Source organism: Spea bombifrons, chromosome 1 (assembly GCF_027358695.1).
Source record: "Spea bombifrons isolate aSpeBom1 chromosome 1, aSpeBom1.2.pri, whole genome shotgun sequence".
Taxonomy (NCBI): domain Eukaryota; kingdom Metazoa; phylum Chordata; class Amphibia; order Anura; family Pelobatidae; genus Spea; species Spea bombifrons.
The window spans coordinates 15867779-15885441 of record NC_071087.1 but is presented as its reverse complement, the minus strand read 5'-3'; the positions used below and the strand labels follow the sequence as shown (position 1 = coordinate 15885441).

Genomic DNA, 17663 nt, shown 5'->3' with positions numbered 1-17663 from the left:
TCAGCCTAAAGGGTATAGAATAAATAAAGAGTGCGTGTGAGCCAGACTGAAAGGAGCCCTTACCGAGAGAAGAAATGAGACTCTGAGAGGAGATCATGTTGTAAATATGTGTGCATATATGTGTATGTGTGTATGTGTGTGTATGTACGTATGTATGTGGATGTGTACAGTGTTTTACACAAGATTTTGGAATGTGTCTCTGAGAATTTGTGCCCATTCAGTCAAAAGAACATTTTTGGAGTCAGGCACTGATGTTGAACAAGGAAGCCTGGCTCGGAATCAGCATTCCAATTCATCCCAAATGTGTTCAGTGGGGTTTAGGTCAGGACTCCATGTAGGCAACTTAATTTCCTCCACACGAAACTCGTCAAACCAGGTCTTTGTGGACCATGCTGTGTGGACAAGGGCACAGTCATGCTGGGAGAAGAAAGGGTCTTCCCCAAACTGGTGCCACAAAGATAGAAGTATTCAGTATTTGGAAACCCCTCTCTACCAGGGATAGACCTTGCTGATGTAGTATAACTGCCTTATGTCTTGTTGCTGTGCTCAGGTGTATGACTTTTGACATTAAACTGTCTTCTGCAGCCTCACCTTGTTAGTGAGCTTGGATGTTTCTCATCCAGTTTTATTCCTCCTACACAGTTGTTTGTTTCAGTTAATGTTTGTGTTTCAACCTACATATTAAATTGATGATCATTAACACCTGTTTGGTATAATTGCTTAATCATACACCTAACTATACAGTACAGTAAACTCATAAAATCCCTGACTTTGTGCCAGTGCAAATATTGATTTGACTTAGATTTCTCTCCTTTTTGCATTTTATTAAAATAAACTATTAACACGTCTATTTTTTAAAGCATTATTACTTTACAGCATTTTTCATACCTGGCTAATAATTTTGCACAGTATATATTTATATTTATTTATAAGATGAATTCTTACATCTGCTTTATAAGGAGGTTGTTGGAATAAACCCATTCAATATTTTATTCTTTTTTTTTTTTTTAATCACCTAATAATGCAATCTATTTCCTGCACTGCTAATATTAACAATTATTATAATAATTACTGACAGTATTTTTTTCCATGGTTTGAGATAGACTCCCACATTAAAATGTATTATATTGCTCAGAAGTATAATGATTAGCATTGTATATTCTGCATCTAGTTCGGATCAATTATTTGCATTAGCTATTCCTTATATAAGAATTCATGGTATGTAGTACACGGTTAATGATGTAGTATTATTACTATGCTTTACATGGACAGAAATTGTTAAGAGTGGTACATCTTCATTATATGTGGCCCGTAATGTGGCACTAATAATGTTCACCTATGTATTATGTATGGTTTCCAACGTGTTATCCATTTTAGCTCAATTACCTGTTGTAAATGGGGTGCACCATAAGGAAAAGAAGTTAACATTATGAGAGAAAGCACTTGTTCAATGCGTACGATTCTGTGTGGGGTGCACAAATACCGTGCGCCATGTGAGAAGTTGGTTGCCATGGCAATATCTCATTACTGTTGAATAGGAAAATAATTAGTCTGGTAAAACTCCACACTACCTGTCAGTCCATAACTTAAACCTGCCTAGGGCAGTCCTTGAATTTCACTTTTTAATCTTTTGTTTCTTTTTTTTTAAATAACCATTTTTTTAGTTTTTTTTTTACAGATTTTTGCTTAAATAGATTTTTAGATTACAGTTTCCACTAAAATGGACTTTGGAAAGGTTTGCTGAAAGAACATTTCAGCTTTCCCATTTTTTAACCATTGATTTTTCCCGTCAGCAAAATAGTCCTGGAACTAGCTCTGTTGAATTTCCCTGTTGCATGGTATTAGCATTTAACCCTTTGAGATCCAGGATACGAGCCATTAATTACTGTGCATGGGGAAGGTTACATTATACTCCGCTCAATTAAAATAAATCTGATAAAAAACAAAAATGTTTTAAGATAAGTCAATTTCAATAAAAATTACAATAAAACGGAAGGTTTTTACAATACCGTTGCTGTATAGGAAGGGAAATTATGTTTGTATTTTTATTTTGGGCTTTATAAGTCAAGTCTAAGGGTTGAGCTGACACTTTCTGGTCTGAGACATAGGTAACACGCACTCACACTCACACACATACTAACACACAGTTACACATACACCCTCATACTTGAAGAACACCCCTAGCTCTACAAACATTTCTACATAACACTGCTTATTAATACATTATTTAATTTACTATTAATTTACATTAATATTGCACTTTGGAGGCAGAGTGCTGTGCTTTGAACATATTATACATATATTAGTTTAATAAATATGATGCACATACTAAAGGTTTACATGCATCTGAGCGTTTTGTGCACTGGGAGTTGAGTAGCTTATTAGTAAGTCTGATATTACAGTGAGATGTTTTTATTAAAAAGTCTAGTTGTCCGATTGGTCAATGAATCAAGCTGCTTATATGAGTTTTCATAATTAGTGACGGTTCACTTTAACGCGCAAGCCTGAGGAAAACTGTTTCAATGTAACTTGTATTTTTAACTGACATCGATTGCATCAATAGTGAGACTATCTTTCTATTCAATTACAAGGGTAACATGACGGTAAATAGTGAGAATAATGGTGATATTTGCACAACTTAACTCAGGATAAAAGAAATACTTATGATGGTCATTGACTTAAATACAGTGATCGTGATTTGTAGTTAAAAAAAAGGGACTTCTTTAAATCTAAATGTGTTTGCAAATTGTTTATTGTCCAGATATTCTTTTTAGTGAGGGCTGTAGTGGAAGGGTCTGTGTTCTCTGTCTTTCTGAATGTTTGCTAGATATGTGAATGTTGAAAGCCCTGTTGCCGACCGAATCAATATCTCAAATATGTAAAACATACCTACCACCAGTCCTCCTACTACCCCTAAAATATCAGGTAGCACTGGCAGAGGTGGCATGGGTTGATTCTATGTGCATAAAATATTATACATAATTGTGACTTTTAGGGCTGTAGCACACTCTTATTACACTTGTACTCGGCAAAAAAGAGGACCATCGAGGGGAGAAAAGAGCAACGAAAGGACTATCCCTTCTAAACAGAGGAAAATATCAGATATGAAAGATATAAGATGAAATTAAAAATGATCCATGTTGTTTACAGTATATATATTTATATATATATATATATATATATATATATAGTATGTATTATTTTGAATTGGTAACTTATTTTATAATCTTCCTGCATATAGTGCAAAATATTTACGTATATGTTGCTTAATTAAACTTCCCAAAGAACTGACTAAGTACCGGTCACTAGCATATAAACTGTGCATTTTTCTATAAATGACACAAAACCCTATTGTGCATACAGGCTTGCTAGCATGTTATTATGACTTAAGTAAAATTTGATTATTCAAATATTCTGATTCTAAAATGTCCTATTTTCTCCTCCCAGGACAGTGACAATCTTTGGTGGGATGCCTTTGCAACGGAATTTTTCGAAGATGATGCAACGTTAACTCTGTCATTTTGTTTAGAGGATGGACCAAAGAGATACAGTAAGTGTTTTGTTATATGCCATACAGTAAATTCTCTTTTTTGTTTAACATTAAATGAATAGTATATTTATTATTTTCTTTTGTGCTGTGTTGGCATGTTTTATCAGCATCTACTTGGTTTCCAATTCCAGATACTATGTAAAGTAGAACCTTCTGGGGGTTTATTCACTAAAGAGGGAGTTGGCAGGACAGTCAATTTCTTTGGTTTGTTCCCTTGCTTCTCCACAATGCAAGATGTGGTAAGATGTCATGTAGTGGCTAGCTTAGTAAAATGCAATAAAACACTATTTTGGGAAAGCGGGAAAGCGGAAAAGATACATCTTTGGTGGATATTGTTGGCAGCATGGACAATCAAAACTGAGAGATTCCCTTAAAATACAGATTTCTTAAGAATAAATAATAATAAAATACTTTGTCAAATACAGAAACAGTAAAATTTATATGTATCCCAGTATGGCCTAAAAGTGTGAACAATATATTGTATTTTTATTTTTAAAAAAAAGGATTTGTATCTCTGTAACGTTCATCATTTGTTGACAAAACTTGTATGTGATCGAAATAAGAAGGTACTGTAGATACATCATTTATTCATTTGGCTTTTGGTCCCGATGGGAATATTTTCCTCATCAGATGAACAAAATAAAAATATAAGAATGTAGAGAAACATTATCTCACCAGTCATAAAAAATGCAAAGTTTCCATCAATAATTTCCAGAGCCCAGGAACATAAAAAAAAAAACTCCTGCAATGAGCTCTGAACAGGGCTCTCGGAACTCCTGCTGTTTCTCATTCAGCTGCTTGCTGTACTCTGAATTATATAATACTTTTACTTGTATATACTTGGAATAAACATGTCTAAGGGGACCATGTACTAGTGCCTTGTGGTATGCAAACAGAGAAGACCTTTCTATTGAGAGTCAGGTGGGTTAAGGTCATATTAGCTCATCTTCTTCACTATTAGTATCGACAGGACAAGCAACTTTTGGAATGTAAGATGCTCTGTAGTAGAACGCTCGACAACGCTCAGGTCGAATGTTCCTAGGAGTATCAACCTTCTTCATGGAAACTACCCCAGCAGTAACAACATGAACTTCTATTAGCTATTAACTTTGACTACTATTGAAGTATAATTGCCAGCGTTGCCTGCTAATTTCTTGGAACACCTTAGGGCACAAAGATGTCAAGCATGGGTCCACACAGATTATGCCCCATTTCCCAGCAGTACAATGCAAACACACACACACACATACATATAGTTGCCTTGTGTGTAGTGTCACACATGTTGCGTTATATGACACGATCGAGCTCCCACCTCCCAGAGCTGTCTAGCCCACTTTGGGCCAACCTTGTTTGAAGAATTTGGACTGCCCCATGGGACAGTTGCTTCTGTCCCTCAAACCAACCGACCCCTACTTTTCTCCTCTTCGGCTATAACAGATTGACTCCTACATCACTTAAAAGCCTGATTTTTTTTAACTAATAGAATGGCTGGCATTTGTTGTAAATGATACTGTGGCTATTGAGTATTTAATGTGCATGCGCTTTGTTTCTAGAAAAAGAGTTGATTTGCCGTCTGCACTGTTCATTATCATTACACCTCATCTGACTTCTTTATATGCAGATCCTGACTTGAACATTAGCTTGGCTTACCCCGCTTTGGACCCACTTTATACCTGTGATATCACGTCACAGCACAGTGTACTCAGATGCAACATTTATCACGTTGATTTGATTCCACAGTGCTCAGGGACAAACTATTCTGCTTTCCATTATCATTTCATTCTACTCCTAATTAAAGACTGTCGCCATTAGTACAGAAGCATTCTAAAGCATGTACATTCGTACTTTGTTTACCTTTTTCCCATACATCACAATTTAACATTTTTTATACTGAACGGCCTTGAAGGGGAACCGTAACCTTCTAGATCAATCTTAATTACTATTAATCTATTAATCATGTTTATATATTTTGTACTTTTTTATATGGAATCGCCTGTTATTTGGCAGCTGCATCACATATTAGGTTGTTGCCTCATCACAATATATTTGTGATTACAGTTTTAAAGAGGGACTGCAATGAATTAAAGTATCTCTGGAACAAGACGGTTATGATGGTTAAAGAATTAAGGAAGAGTACAAAGGGGCAAATTACATACACCTAATTTTTGTTATTTGAAAAAAATAAATCTTACTAATTTAGGATGGGTTTTCAGTGCTGGATTTATAATTTTATAATGGATGTGATAGTTCCGCTTTGAAGCAGTTAATAGAACGTTGTGGTTATGGCCACCCCATTCACGTGGTCTTTATTTTTATGGAAACATGCAGATATGACTGACATTTTTGGAGCCTATGCCACCATTTCTTGGAGTCTGAAGCCTTTAGGTGACATGGAGTTAGAGTATAAAAACTATTTGGATAGAACATAATTTTAAAACCATAGACATTGTGACACTTACACTGCTGAATTTAGTACTTTCATAACTAAATGCAGCTTGAGAGGTATCATTCCTAGTACTGAATGCCAGAATCCATAATTGTTCAAGGAATGCATAATTGTCATGTGACACAAAAGCAGGCAGTGATAGGCTGTTTCTTTATGAAGTGAGAAAGTTTTAAATGGTACATGACATCATGATCCCCCCAAAAAAAATCAAGAATACCTCCTATTTCTTTAAAAATAGTTTCATTTCAGGATCACAGTTGATTATTGTATGGTGTATTATGTTTCTTATTTCCTTTCTCCATAGAGCAAAAAAATAGATTATAATCTTGAAGAAAACAAAAGAAACGACACGATTTTTATGTAATTGAGTCTTATAGGGTTAAAAACCACACAATTATTTCTACATAACAATAAAATTAAAAAGGCAAACTGCTACAATAATTTCAATTAAATAGCCACTGGAAGTTCATATGTAAGAAATTATCTTTTATGTAACAATATTCTACATATTTTTAAATATTGTTTTTATTTAATTAGACAAAACTCACTGATTAAATTTAGTATATACAGTGAATATAAAACATCTACACACTCCTGTTAAAATGCCAGGTTCTTGGGATGTTAAAGAATGAGACAAAGATAAATCATGTCAGAACTTTTTCCACCTTTAATGTGACCGATAACTTGAACAATTCAATTGCAAAACAAACTGAAATATTTGAGGAGTTAAAAAAATTCACAATAACTGAATAAGTAACTGAATTGTGATATTAATATTGTATATTTTTGAATCCTGGGTGTGATATTATTTTCTTAATATTTAAGTTAAAACAATAAAGTACATTAAGCAGACAAATATATTATATATATATATATATATATATATATATATATAATAGATAAGACCGAGAACTGGAGTGCCCATATAGAATTAATGGTTTCTAACCCCTACCACCCACACCCCAAAAGTCCCCAAGTAGTATTTTCCTATATGGTGTTTTATTTATTTTTTCATGCACATTTTATGTGGGTTATTTTTTTTTTTTTTTGTACATTTGAATTAATTAGGATTACATACAATGTTTACAAACTCCATCAAGAATAAGCATTTTTTGTTCTCCGTATCACAGCTTCATTGTTTTATGCGGACATTTAAGCATAAGGGTAACAGAGGTCTTATTCTGAGAGGGGTGTATTTAATGTGTGCAATAATTGTATGGTCGCACTATAATAATGATGTAAATAACAGTACTGTGTATAATTAAAAAATGTTGGCATTGGATACCTTCTTTTCGCACTTTTCATGCTGGCTTCGGCTCTTCTTTGGCATGGTTGGCTGCTAAACTGGTTGGGCTACACCACTTTAGAAGCCATTGGGGACAAAACATGTAGTTTCACAGCTACTTTCAGAAGTGATTACAAAGACTGTGTATAGTAGGTTGCTGTCTATTAATTTATATTGCCTTCATAATTAAATAATAAAAAAAACAATGATAAGCCCCAAAACAGTACATTTTCTGTTAATATTTTGTAGGTGATACTTTTTATTGGGCCAACTAAGAAAAAAGACAAAAAAGTCACATCCACTTTCGGGACCTTGGCGATCATGTCTCAAGATGCAAAGAAAAGTCCTTTGAGGTCCCAAGAGTTTCAGTGACGTAGCATCTTTTCCTGTGTTGCCCCAATAAAATGTATCACCTTCGACTAAAGATTTCATCTCCTTGGGGCAATACTACCATTTCTAATATACTTACTAAGAAAAAGCCATGTAATAAAACTATGTAAAACTGAGCAAAAATAAAGAAATAAATGATTAGATTTAATATATTTAACTTGGAATCTTCAGATTAATATTACTCTATTTAAAAAAGAAAGCATCATTGAAAAAAAAAGACATCTGAAGAAGGCATCATTGATTTTTTTTTTTTTAACTGGACAGGAGAATGTAAGCGATGTCTAAGCTGTCGGGCTGACAGGGTTGTCATGCGCATTCAGTCTGTGTTATAAAATGCCAAGTGACTGACAGTTCAAAAGTGTTCAGAATAATAATATGTATTTGTACTATGACAGCCCACAATTTATTAAGTAGACAGACCACATAAATATGATATTAGGAGATATAATATACACAGTCACTTAAACAGATCTGTCATTTTTCACAGATATTACCCTTTTTTATATGCTAAATGGCTTATATAACATAGGGTGTATACAGATTTAAAATCATTAACATCCTATTCGGATGAGGGTTTCCCGCCATTAAATTATTTGTGCCCTTTTGTTAATCACTGCTCAGCTTTGATGGCAGCTGTCGGGTTTGGGCCGTCCTTTGCAAGGATGAGATAAGAGGAAAAGGAGAATTCCTCAGAAGAATTGGCTTGTTAGTTCTAATACCTGTTGCCACGGAGTTCGGAATTGGTAAGCATACTCAAGAATGTCCCAGAGCTCCTGCCAGGATACCCTTCCCCTGCCCCTACTACTTATAGTAGGCACCAAATGGGTGTGGCCATGGCAAGAGGGTGAGGCTAGCCATGCATAGGGGTGTGGCTAGTCTCAGTTAGACTCTGAGAGGCTGGGAATACATTGTGTGTTTGGAGGAGAATTCCTTTTTATTGCCCCCCCTAGGATATTCCTTGCCCCCCCTGTTTCCCCCCCGCCGAATTTGGAGCCACCCAGGACAGTCCCCTTGACTGCTAACGACGGCATGGTGCCGTCGCTAGCAGTCCCAGTCAGGTGCTAACGACGGCACCATGCCGTCGCTAGCACTATCTTACCTTGATGGAGGTCTGTGGACCTCCATCACCACCTACCCCGGTGATCTGCCCCTCACATTGAAGGGCATCACCGGGCTCACCCGATCCGGCCGGTGACGGCACGCGCAATGACGCGATGACGTCACCGCGCAACTTTATTAATAACTGACAATTGTCAGTTAAAGCGGTATGGGGGCATGCTGCTTAGATGCCTGTATCTCAGGCACCTAAGCAGCTACAGACCTCCAACATATACCGTTGGAAAGGTAATCGCCTCACCTTTCCAACAGTATATAGATTGTAAAAATAATAAAACATATTAAGTTAAAAAAAATAAAAATGTAAAAAAAAATGATTTAAACATAAAGTAGTTAAACTTTAAAAAAAAAAAAAAAGTTTAAATATTCTAGCTAAATGATCACTGTGGTAGCCAATGTTACCACAGCGATCATATAGCTATAAAAAAAGTCACATTCCCTTTTTAAAAATGGCCGATACTAATTTTTAATCCCATGATCCCTTTAATCATGGGGTTAAATTTAGCCAACGGTAGAGGGAGGCAATTTTTGAAATCCTGATGAACTGCAAATATTATTAAAATCAGCCATTTAGCCTGTGCGGTACGTGAGTAACCATATCATCCCTGGAGCGCCTTGCATTTTTACTGCAAAACTTATTTTTGCTGTAAAAGTGATTTTTTTTCTCCCTTTACCATCATTTCTTTGGGATTGTAAGGGGAAAGTATGGTGTGTGCTTCTGTGAGTGAATGTATGGAAAGTATGGTGTGTGCTTCTGCGAGTGAATGGAGATGTGAAAGGCGTGTGAATGATCAGTAATTAGGGTTGAAGCCTTGACGTGGCATTACTGCTCATGTAGGAAGTTAAATTATGGCACAAAAAGTACACATTTGCAAGAACTACACCCCTTGGCGCATCAAATGAGGGGCTGGATGTGTTTCTAGTACAAACCTGGAGTGTGCTAGACACAAATGAACATGTCGCTATGGATAGAAAAAACATATTTTCTAGCCAAAGCGACATATTCCATCATTATTTGTGCACTCAACTTTTGTCCTAGAAATACATGTAGACCCTCATTTGAAGCTCCAAGGGGCGTAGTTTCTTAAAATGGATGAATTGTCTGAATGAGGGAGAGCATGAGTTAATGTGTGGGTGATTTGTCTGAATGAGGGAGAGCATGAGTTAATGTGTGGGTGAATTGTCTGAATGAGGGAGAGCATGAGTTAATGTGTTTGTGTGTATCATAGATGTATAATTGTGGAAGGGCACATATGGCACTAGCAGGATGTTTGAGCCTTGGGGACCGAGATGGCACAGGCAGGGTGTATATGGGACAAAGATGGCAAATCTTATGTGTGTTATCTGGGTGCTGGCCAGGTTCTATGTGGGCAGTGTGGATGCCAGGGCTGGCTTTGGGGTGTGCAACCTGTGATCTATGCCTGTAATTTAGGGGGTTTTAAATATACCTTTAATGCTGTGTTTTTATGTGAATTCCAATTGATCTTTACCTGCAAAGCTGGGTTTCTGTGTTATTCTGTAGATCCATATCTGCTATGCTATGTTTCCATACATTATTTATGTATACCTGCAAATACAGGGTTTGTATGTCTTGTTCAGTTGATTAATACCTGCAATGCTGTTTCCATGTATTTATGTGATCTATACCTGTGATGCTACATTTCATATATTATTATTGTATACCTGCAAATACAGGATTTGTATGTCTGATTATGTTTATTTGATATATACCTTCAGTGCTGAGATCACAAGTGAATTTCAATTGATCTATACATGCAAAGCTGGGTTTGTGTGTTAATGTTTTGATCTATACCTGCTATCGGCAGCAAGGTCTAATATTTATATATATATATATATTTATATATATATGTATATCGGCAGCAGGGACTAATATTAATATATATCCGCAACTGGGGCTAATATTAATATATATGGGCAGCAGGGGCTAAATTACTTTTGGCAATATATATATATATATATATATGTGTGTGTGTGTGTGTTTTTTCAGTAATATGATTTAATGGTGGAAATTACTAATGCCCCCCCCAGTTTGACTGTGGTATCTTGTGTGCCCCCCCTATATATTGTTTCTAGAGTCGCCACTGACTGCGTGGAACAGTGCTGCTTACTATACCAGTAAACCGAGTGTACTTTGTCATAAACTGTAGTGTTTGCTTCATTCCTGTCTTATCTCATTATGCTGGATTCGTCCTCAGTCCTTATCATAAGCAAATCCCCCCATTTTCCCAGCAGCCTCCCTTCCATCTTATGGGTGGTGATTGGGGCCAAAAAGGTAGGTCTAGTCATACAGGGAGTCTGTCCCCCAAACACAGATCATACTACTTCATGATAAACTACTTCATTAACAGGTAGAAGATCTATAAATGTAACTCAAGTGCTACAAGGAGCATTTGTCGGAGAGAAGGGTTGTGGTTATAACTCTCTCACTTCACTAATCATTAAGAAAGGGCAACTCTGGCAAGTTCCCCCAGCAAGAAAGTCTGAGCTGGCCCTGTATAATGCATAAATCAATGGGTGAAGCATAATCTCACTGATTTAACCATACATTACAGGGCCAGCCAAGTTCTTTCTGCAGCAAAAGCTCAATACAGTCGAACTTCATATATTGTGAAGTCAAGGAGTATAAAACACAATTGTCCACTAGACTCCCATGACTTAAGTTTAACTTTAGTGAATATGCCCCATGTTGTGTCATAGAATGCACCATTTTTATAGCACCTCCAGGAATGAGTTGGGATGGTTTCCACCACCCTCTGAAGGAGTCCGAGTGTTTTCCCATTCCATGACATATCATTCTACATATCCGGTGTTGAAAAGAACAAGTAAATGATACCCAAGTGCTAAATTATAGCTCAGAAACTAAAATATATCGGTTCGCTAGCTTCAACAACATCTTTAATATATAAAAACATGCTAGTGCTTTTCATATATATCTGTGTGTGGATCGCTTTGCTTTCCACTGATCTCCCTGACTTTTTATTTAACGTATAGAGTCGCTACTGAAAGGCAGAGTTAAAAAATTCAAATTGTCTGTAATCCCTGTAATCAGTTATTACTTAGTTCTTATGAGACATTATCTGCATGACATCAGATGTAATATGACTTCTGCTTTCTCTTTAATAATATTTGTGTTCTTGGTATATTCAAATGAAATCATCAGATTCTGGATGATGGTTATATTATCCATGGTAAACGTAAATGAATTCAATTGTTCAATGCGCTTCAACTGATTGAGTATATCTCAGAGACAATTTAGTTAGAAATGACCCTATTTGATGAGGGAAATTCTATCTGTAGCCTTTTAATAAGCCAACATCACAAGGATTTCTTACATAGATACTGATGATAGAGACCATCTAGTGAGTGCTTCTTAAATCACTTTGTTAAGATATCTTTATGCATAGCCCAGGTACTCTTAATTCTATAATGTACATTACATTCTCTGGAAGTAGTTGTGCGTAATTCTTCTGGAGTCTTTAGTTTAAGTTGATACTTTTTATAATTATTATTATTTATTGTTTTATATAGCACCATCAAATTCCGTAGTGCTGTACAATTGGTGAACAGGACACAAGTAGTATGTAACATAACAATTTGACTTACGGGGACAACAGGTGAAGAGGGCCCTGCTCAAACAAGGTTATAATCTTTACTAGGATGACATGGAAAAATATATAAAGTTGCATAAACATTCAGACCTCAGAAGTCAATTCTTGATCTAAAAGGTCTTAAAAAGCTTATGTAAACTTTAGATATTTTTCTATGTTGGTATCAATTTCAACTAAAGATTCCATTTTCAAATTAGCTAATACAGTTTAGGTTCATCTCCCACATTACATCATTAGGGGTATGTATGGTGTTTTTAAAAATGTCTTACTACCAAAAGGAAAAAACCTTTACACTAATAACCTTGTGGTCATGGTCTCTTTATGAGATAGAGTCCTTCTTTTGTACCTGTACTCCCCAATGTCCCTTTTTCATCCCTTGATGTTCCTATTTTTTACGAACTTAAACATCACAATAGTTTGCATATGCACAGCGTGTATCCGTAAATTCAAATAATGTAAAAAAAATATGTTATTCTTCTTAAACAGTCACACAAATAGCTTAAAGATTTATGTACAGAGTCTTGCCCTTAGCCATAGCTACTACGCCATAAAGCTATCAATATGTTACAGTCACAGACATACTAAGTGACAGACAGCACAAGGTATAGGTTCTTTGAATGTAGTTATGCTAGAAACTTTGATGGTAACCGTTACAGGCTTCCCTTCACACCGGGGTGGGGGGGAGGGGGGCTACAAAATGATTCTGCTGTACTTTAGTGCCTCCTATGGGCCAATGAAGCAATATTGCCTCACCTGTAGATCAGAGGAACCAATTATGTTTGTTTCTCCATTTCTCTGACTGAGATCTGAAAGGCATTTTAGGATGAAAAAAACATTATTCCAAAAAAAGCATATTCCAGCAACTTGTGAAAAACAAAAAAAATCATACCTAGTAAGCTGTATTTTGTGTGTCATGCAATGTGTGATTGGTGCCTTCAAGAAGGATACAACTTTTTAATCATTTATAAAAACACATTATAACAACAGAAACAATATTATAATACAACTTCATGCAATCAAATACAATAAAATATAATTCAAACGTGAAATATAGAAAATTGTCTTGTCTAATATGGTGAAAATAGCCCATCTATTGCCAAATACCCCAAATATTATTTAGATATTAGCTTAGGGCCAAAGGACTTCCAGGACCCAACTGAACAAGCTCCAGTTCACTTCTATAGGGTAAGCAGCATGGCACACAAACAAGCAAAACTTTGCGGGGCCAGCCAGACATGTCTGGTTTGTATTGGATGGTACCCTTGGCTTCATTGTCTCTTATTCCTGTTAACATATTTCTATGTATACCCAGGCACAGGCCATTAGACCTCCTCTAGCTAAGCATGTCTAGAATTGCAATCCCCAGAAGCTGCCATGCTAGTTGGAAATCTTGTGACAAGCGTTTCAGAACCTCAGACATCTCCTTTCCTTTTCAACTGAAGAAGGAGAGATCTCTGGGGTCTTTTTCTATGTTGGCCCAATAAAAGCTTTGCGTTTTTGGGGGGCCAATACGCCAAACATTTTTCTTACTCTGTAATACAGAAATTCAAGTTCACACATGCCCTTAAAAAATGAATTCCTGGAGGAGTGGGATCAATTACTCAAGGCTGAAGGACAATCCTTTGTTAGATGACAAGGCAGTTTGTCTACAGCAAATAATGCTAAATATATGTAGTCTTCTACAAAGCTCCAAATTAAAACTGAAACTAGAGGTGTCAACAGGTCTGGCTTTTTTCCAGCTTCCACGAAGAAAACCTCTATTTCTGCGAAGTCTATGCACAGTTCATTGAAGTGCAATATACTGCTATTGTCAGGTGTTTATTACGCTGTATATATGAATGAAGCAGATCCTGAAAAACCATGTACATGTTCATGCATGAATATAAAAGCATGGCTTAGAGGGTCACATTAATATAAGTAAACGGACCTTTTTATGCAAGTGCGTCCTTGTGGACATGTGCCACCCAAATCTGTTTCATTGGCAGCGGTATCAGGTCAGCTCTGAATAGCACTTGGTTGACAAAGAGAACAAAAAGTTCTAGTTTTTAACAGAAAGAACATAGCAAAAAAATAAAATACATTTATTTGTATGGATTCTACCTGCACGTTGTTTCTACACCATGTGCATACCTGTAAACTATCCAGGTGAAGCACTGCTACGTGGGTTTCCAGGCACTTTCTTCTGGCAAGAGAGTGGTGTTTGGGATACAAAGCCGACAAACTGGTTTCTGTTGTTTTCTTTCATTTTTAGCAAAATGCACATGCAGCATGAATTGAAATCTGGGACTTTGAGGATAATGTAGTAACATCTTACATTTGTTCATTTAATATTTCTTCATTCTTATCCAGTAGTCCTGTGATTTTCAGCGCTCACTGGCTGCAAATCCAAAGCAAATAGTTCGTCTTCCATAACTAATCAGCTACCTTTTCAAGTGGCATTTTTTTCCCCATTGATGACATTTTATCATTTACATACTTAAAGATTTCTAAAACTGAAGAGCATTTGAATCACTACGCCTGATTTTGACAGATTTGCTCACTTAAGATTTCAAAATTAAATGTAACGTTTAGGAGGTTTAGCTTGGTTTATTAATAGTTCCTAAACATATAAAGTTTACACACACACACACACTACTATTCATAAGTTTGGAGTCACTTAGAAATGTCCTTGTTTCAGAAGTTTAATGATCATTAGAAAACCATTTTACAATCATATTACACAGCTAGACGTGAACCCCAAATTTTAAAGAGTAGTGTATATGATCAGCGTATATATATATATATATATATATATATATATATATATATACTGTAAAAAAAGGGACAAAGAGAGAACACAGAATCAGAATTGTCGTAACAAACTTCAGACATCCTTGAGTGATTAAACTTGTCCACTTGTCGACAATAAACAGGGATAATCCAAAAGCCAGTTAAAGCAAAATCAAGCCAGTACATAGGTAGAAATGAGGAGAAATGCCACCAGTTCCGGATAGACAATTAAGATGAATAAGAATTCCCGTGAAAGGGCTGGAAAGAGCTTTATTTCTGCAGCTCACTAGCATGTGTACCTAATACTCTTAATATTTTTGTGTTGTAATATTCACATTGCTATGAATTGTGCGACAATCTTCTAGACAGCTTCAAGGACCTTAGACATTATAATAATAATAATATAATAAGACATACTTACTAGAAAAAACACCTGGCATCTGAATGATAAGATATCAGCCACTTATTACATTCAATAAAATAATCAGCCTTTTATACGTAACAATGTCTCTAAGGGAATAGACATTGTACTTAAGGTTGGATAATTATAATCTATAGATTTTTTTCATCTGTATGTGTAATAATAAGTCTTAATTACTGTTCTAGTAAAAGAAAGATGGGGCATAGGGCCCTTACTGGGATCATATATCAATCAAAGAATATACGTATGGAGAAATCCATTGCATTGACTGGGGATTCGCTTTTCCAAAAGCCAATTATTTTATGTTTTCAGTAAGAGACATTGGATAACTCGAAGTATGATGTCATCACGCAGTAACACGGATGATTGTCTTTTAATTGCACAGAATGTGTGCACAGAGGTTGTAAATCCTAGTTAATGGTGTTAAAAGCAGAAAGCAGTAGAATCCCTTGTGGCCGCTGTGCGCAATTGGTGAGTCATGGTGATTCCTGATATAGTTATCTGTTTTATATGTTTGTATACAATTAGGAAGGGGAAACTTTTTTATTCCTAGTGTTAGATGAAGGATATGTTTTCAAAATATCGTGCTGTTTTTCTGTTCTAGTTTTTTTCATAATATAATGTTTTTAGGCACCAGCATATTAACCCTTTGTATGTGTCCTAGCTCTGTTATCTTAGACCGGTCTACTTGAAAAGCATATAAAATGATAAAAGAGCTTGTTGTGCGCATAGAATGGTTCCGTCTTAAGCCAAATAGTTTTTATGTGCGGTCCAATTCTACACTTCCACAGAAGATGTTTGCCCCATGCCAATGGACATGATTGCTATACTCTATGGCAGATGAAGACACGCCAACCGTTCATTGAATGAGAACATTATGATTTAACTAGAGGAGTTGCAGATGACCCATCAAATATCTTAAAACCTCCAACATGTAAATAGATGCACTTTCTCTGAGTGACAGCTATAATTTATTCCAGATAAATTCTTTGTAACACACCTGGGTATCAAAACTGTTTAATCACCAAGTAGTTTAAATTTCTTAAAATATACAACTATTCATTGAAAAAAATACCACCTTTGGGTTATTTTAGATAAAAGACTAGAATGTCAGTACCTGTGCTCTGTCAAGGATTTCTAGACTTCAGAAGAGAGTTTCTTCTGCATACGTATGAGGCAGACAGCCGAATGAATACGGTTTGACATTCCAGGCAAATAAGAAGTGAAAAAGTTAACTTTTTAGCCAAAGGAATAGCAAATATTCTTAAATTCTGGAATTTTTCGGGGCGTACTTTACTTAAACCAGCAGAGATGGATCAAAATGTACGTAAGGAAAGAACACTGTATTTTTATGACATGCTAAGGTGAGAGATAATTTTAGTTTGGTAGAACTAAATTAATTAGTGGGGGGCACGGAGAAGAGGAAAGAGACGTAAGAAAAAAAAATTTTTGAGGGTGAATTATTTTAAAATTGATTTTACCTTATTCTGGCAAAGGGAACCGTAACATTCAGTATCATTGCTTTATTCACTAGCCTTTCCATGTTAATAAGTATTGTTTGCACAGATTACATGTAACTCTAGAGAAACGCACCAAAACCTATTCAGCAGCATCTCTCGATTACAGAAACACCCCACATGTATAGGTTATTGTATAATTTTTGTAATCTTCAGGACACATGACATGGTACTCACTTCACTGCACAACAGCACACAGAATAGGGCAGGGTAGGCACAGAGAAAATAACGGGTAAACTATGCCAGCCTTTTGCTTTTTGTCGTGTAGCCGCTTTTGTGGGCCACAAATCCCACCCCATCATAAGCCTGGCTTACGAGTGGGAGATCAGTGGGATAAAAGTGTGTGTTAGAGTGGATGTTAGAATTCCCCGGTATGATAATGAACATCACGATGTCGGGGCCATGAGGCTTATAGGAGATACATATTCTGGCCATAATAGAAGTCAGAGAAAGATAACATGAAAACCTGGAGAAACGGCTTTGTCGAGACATCAAAAGTGTAGAATAAATGTGAAACCCGCACTATAGTTTGCTATTTTT

At 36.0% G+C, this 17663-nt stretch overlaps 1 protein-coding gene across 2 annotated transcripts in view; it reads left to right on the top strand.

Annotated features, from left to right (window-relative positions):
• The window catches only part of LDB2 (LIM domain binding 2), a 119200-nt gene that overhangs the window by 40128 nt on the left and 61409 nt on the right, over window positions 1–17663 (top strand). For both annotated transcript variants that reach the window (XM_053458302.1, XM_053458301.1), the window contains exon 2: window positions 3448–3550. In XM_053458302.1, the coding sequence (XP_053314277.1) occupies window positions 3448–3550 (103 nt within the window). The remainder of the gene's footprint in view (window positions 1–3447; window positions 3551–17663) is intronic.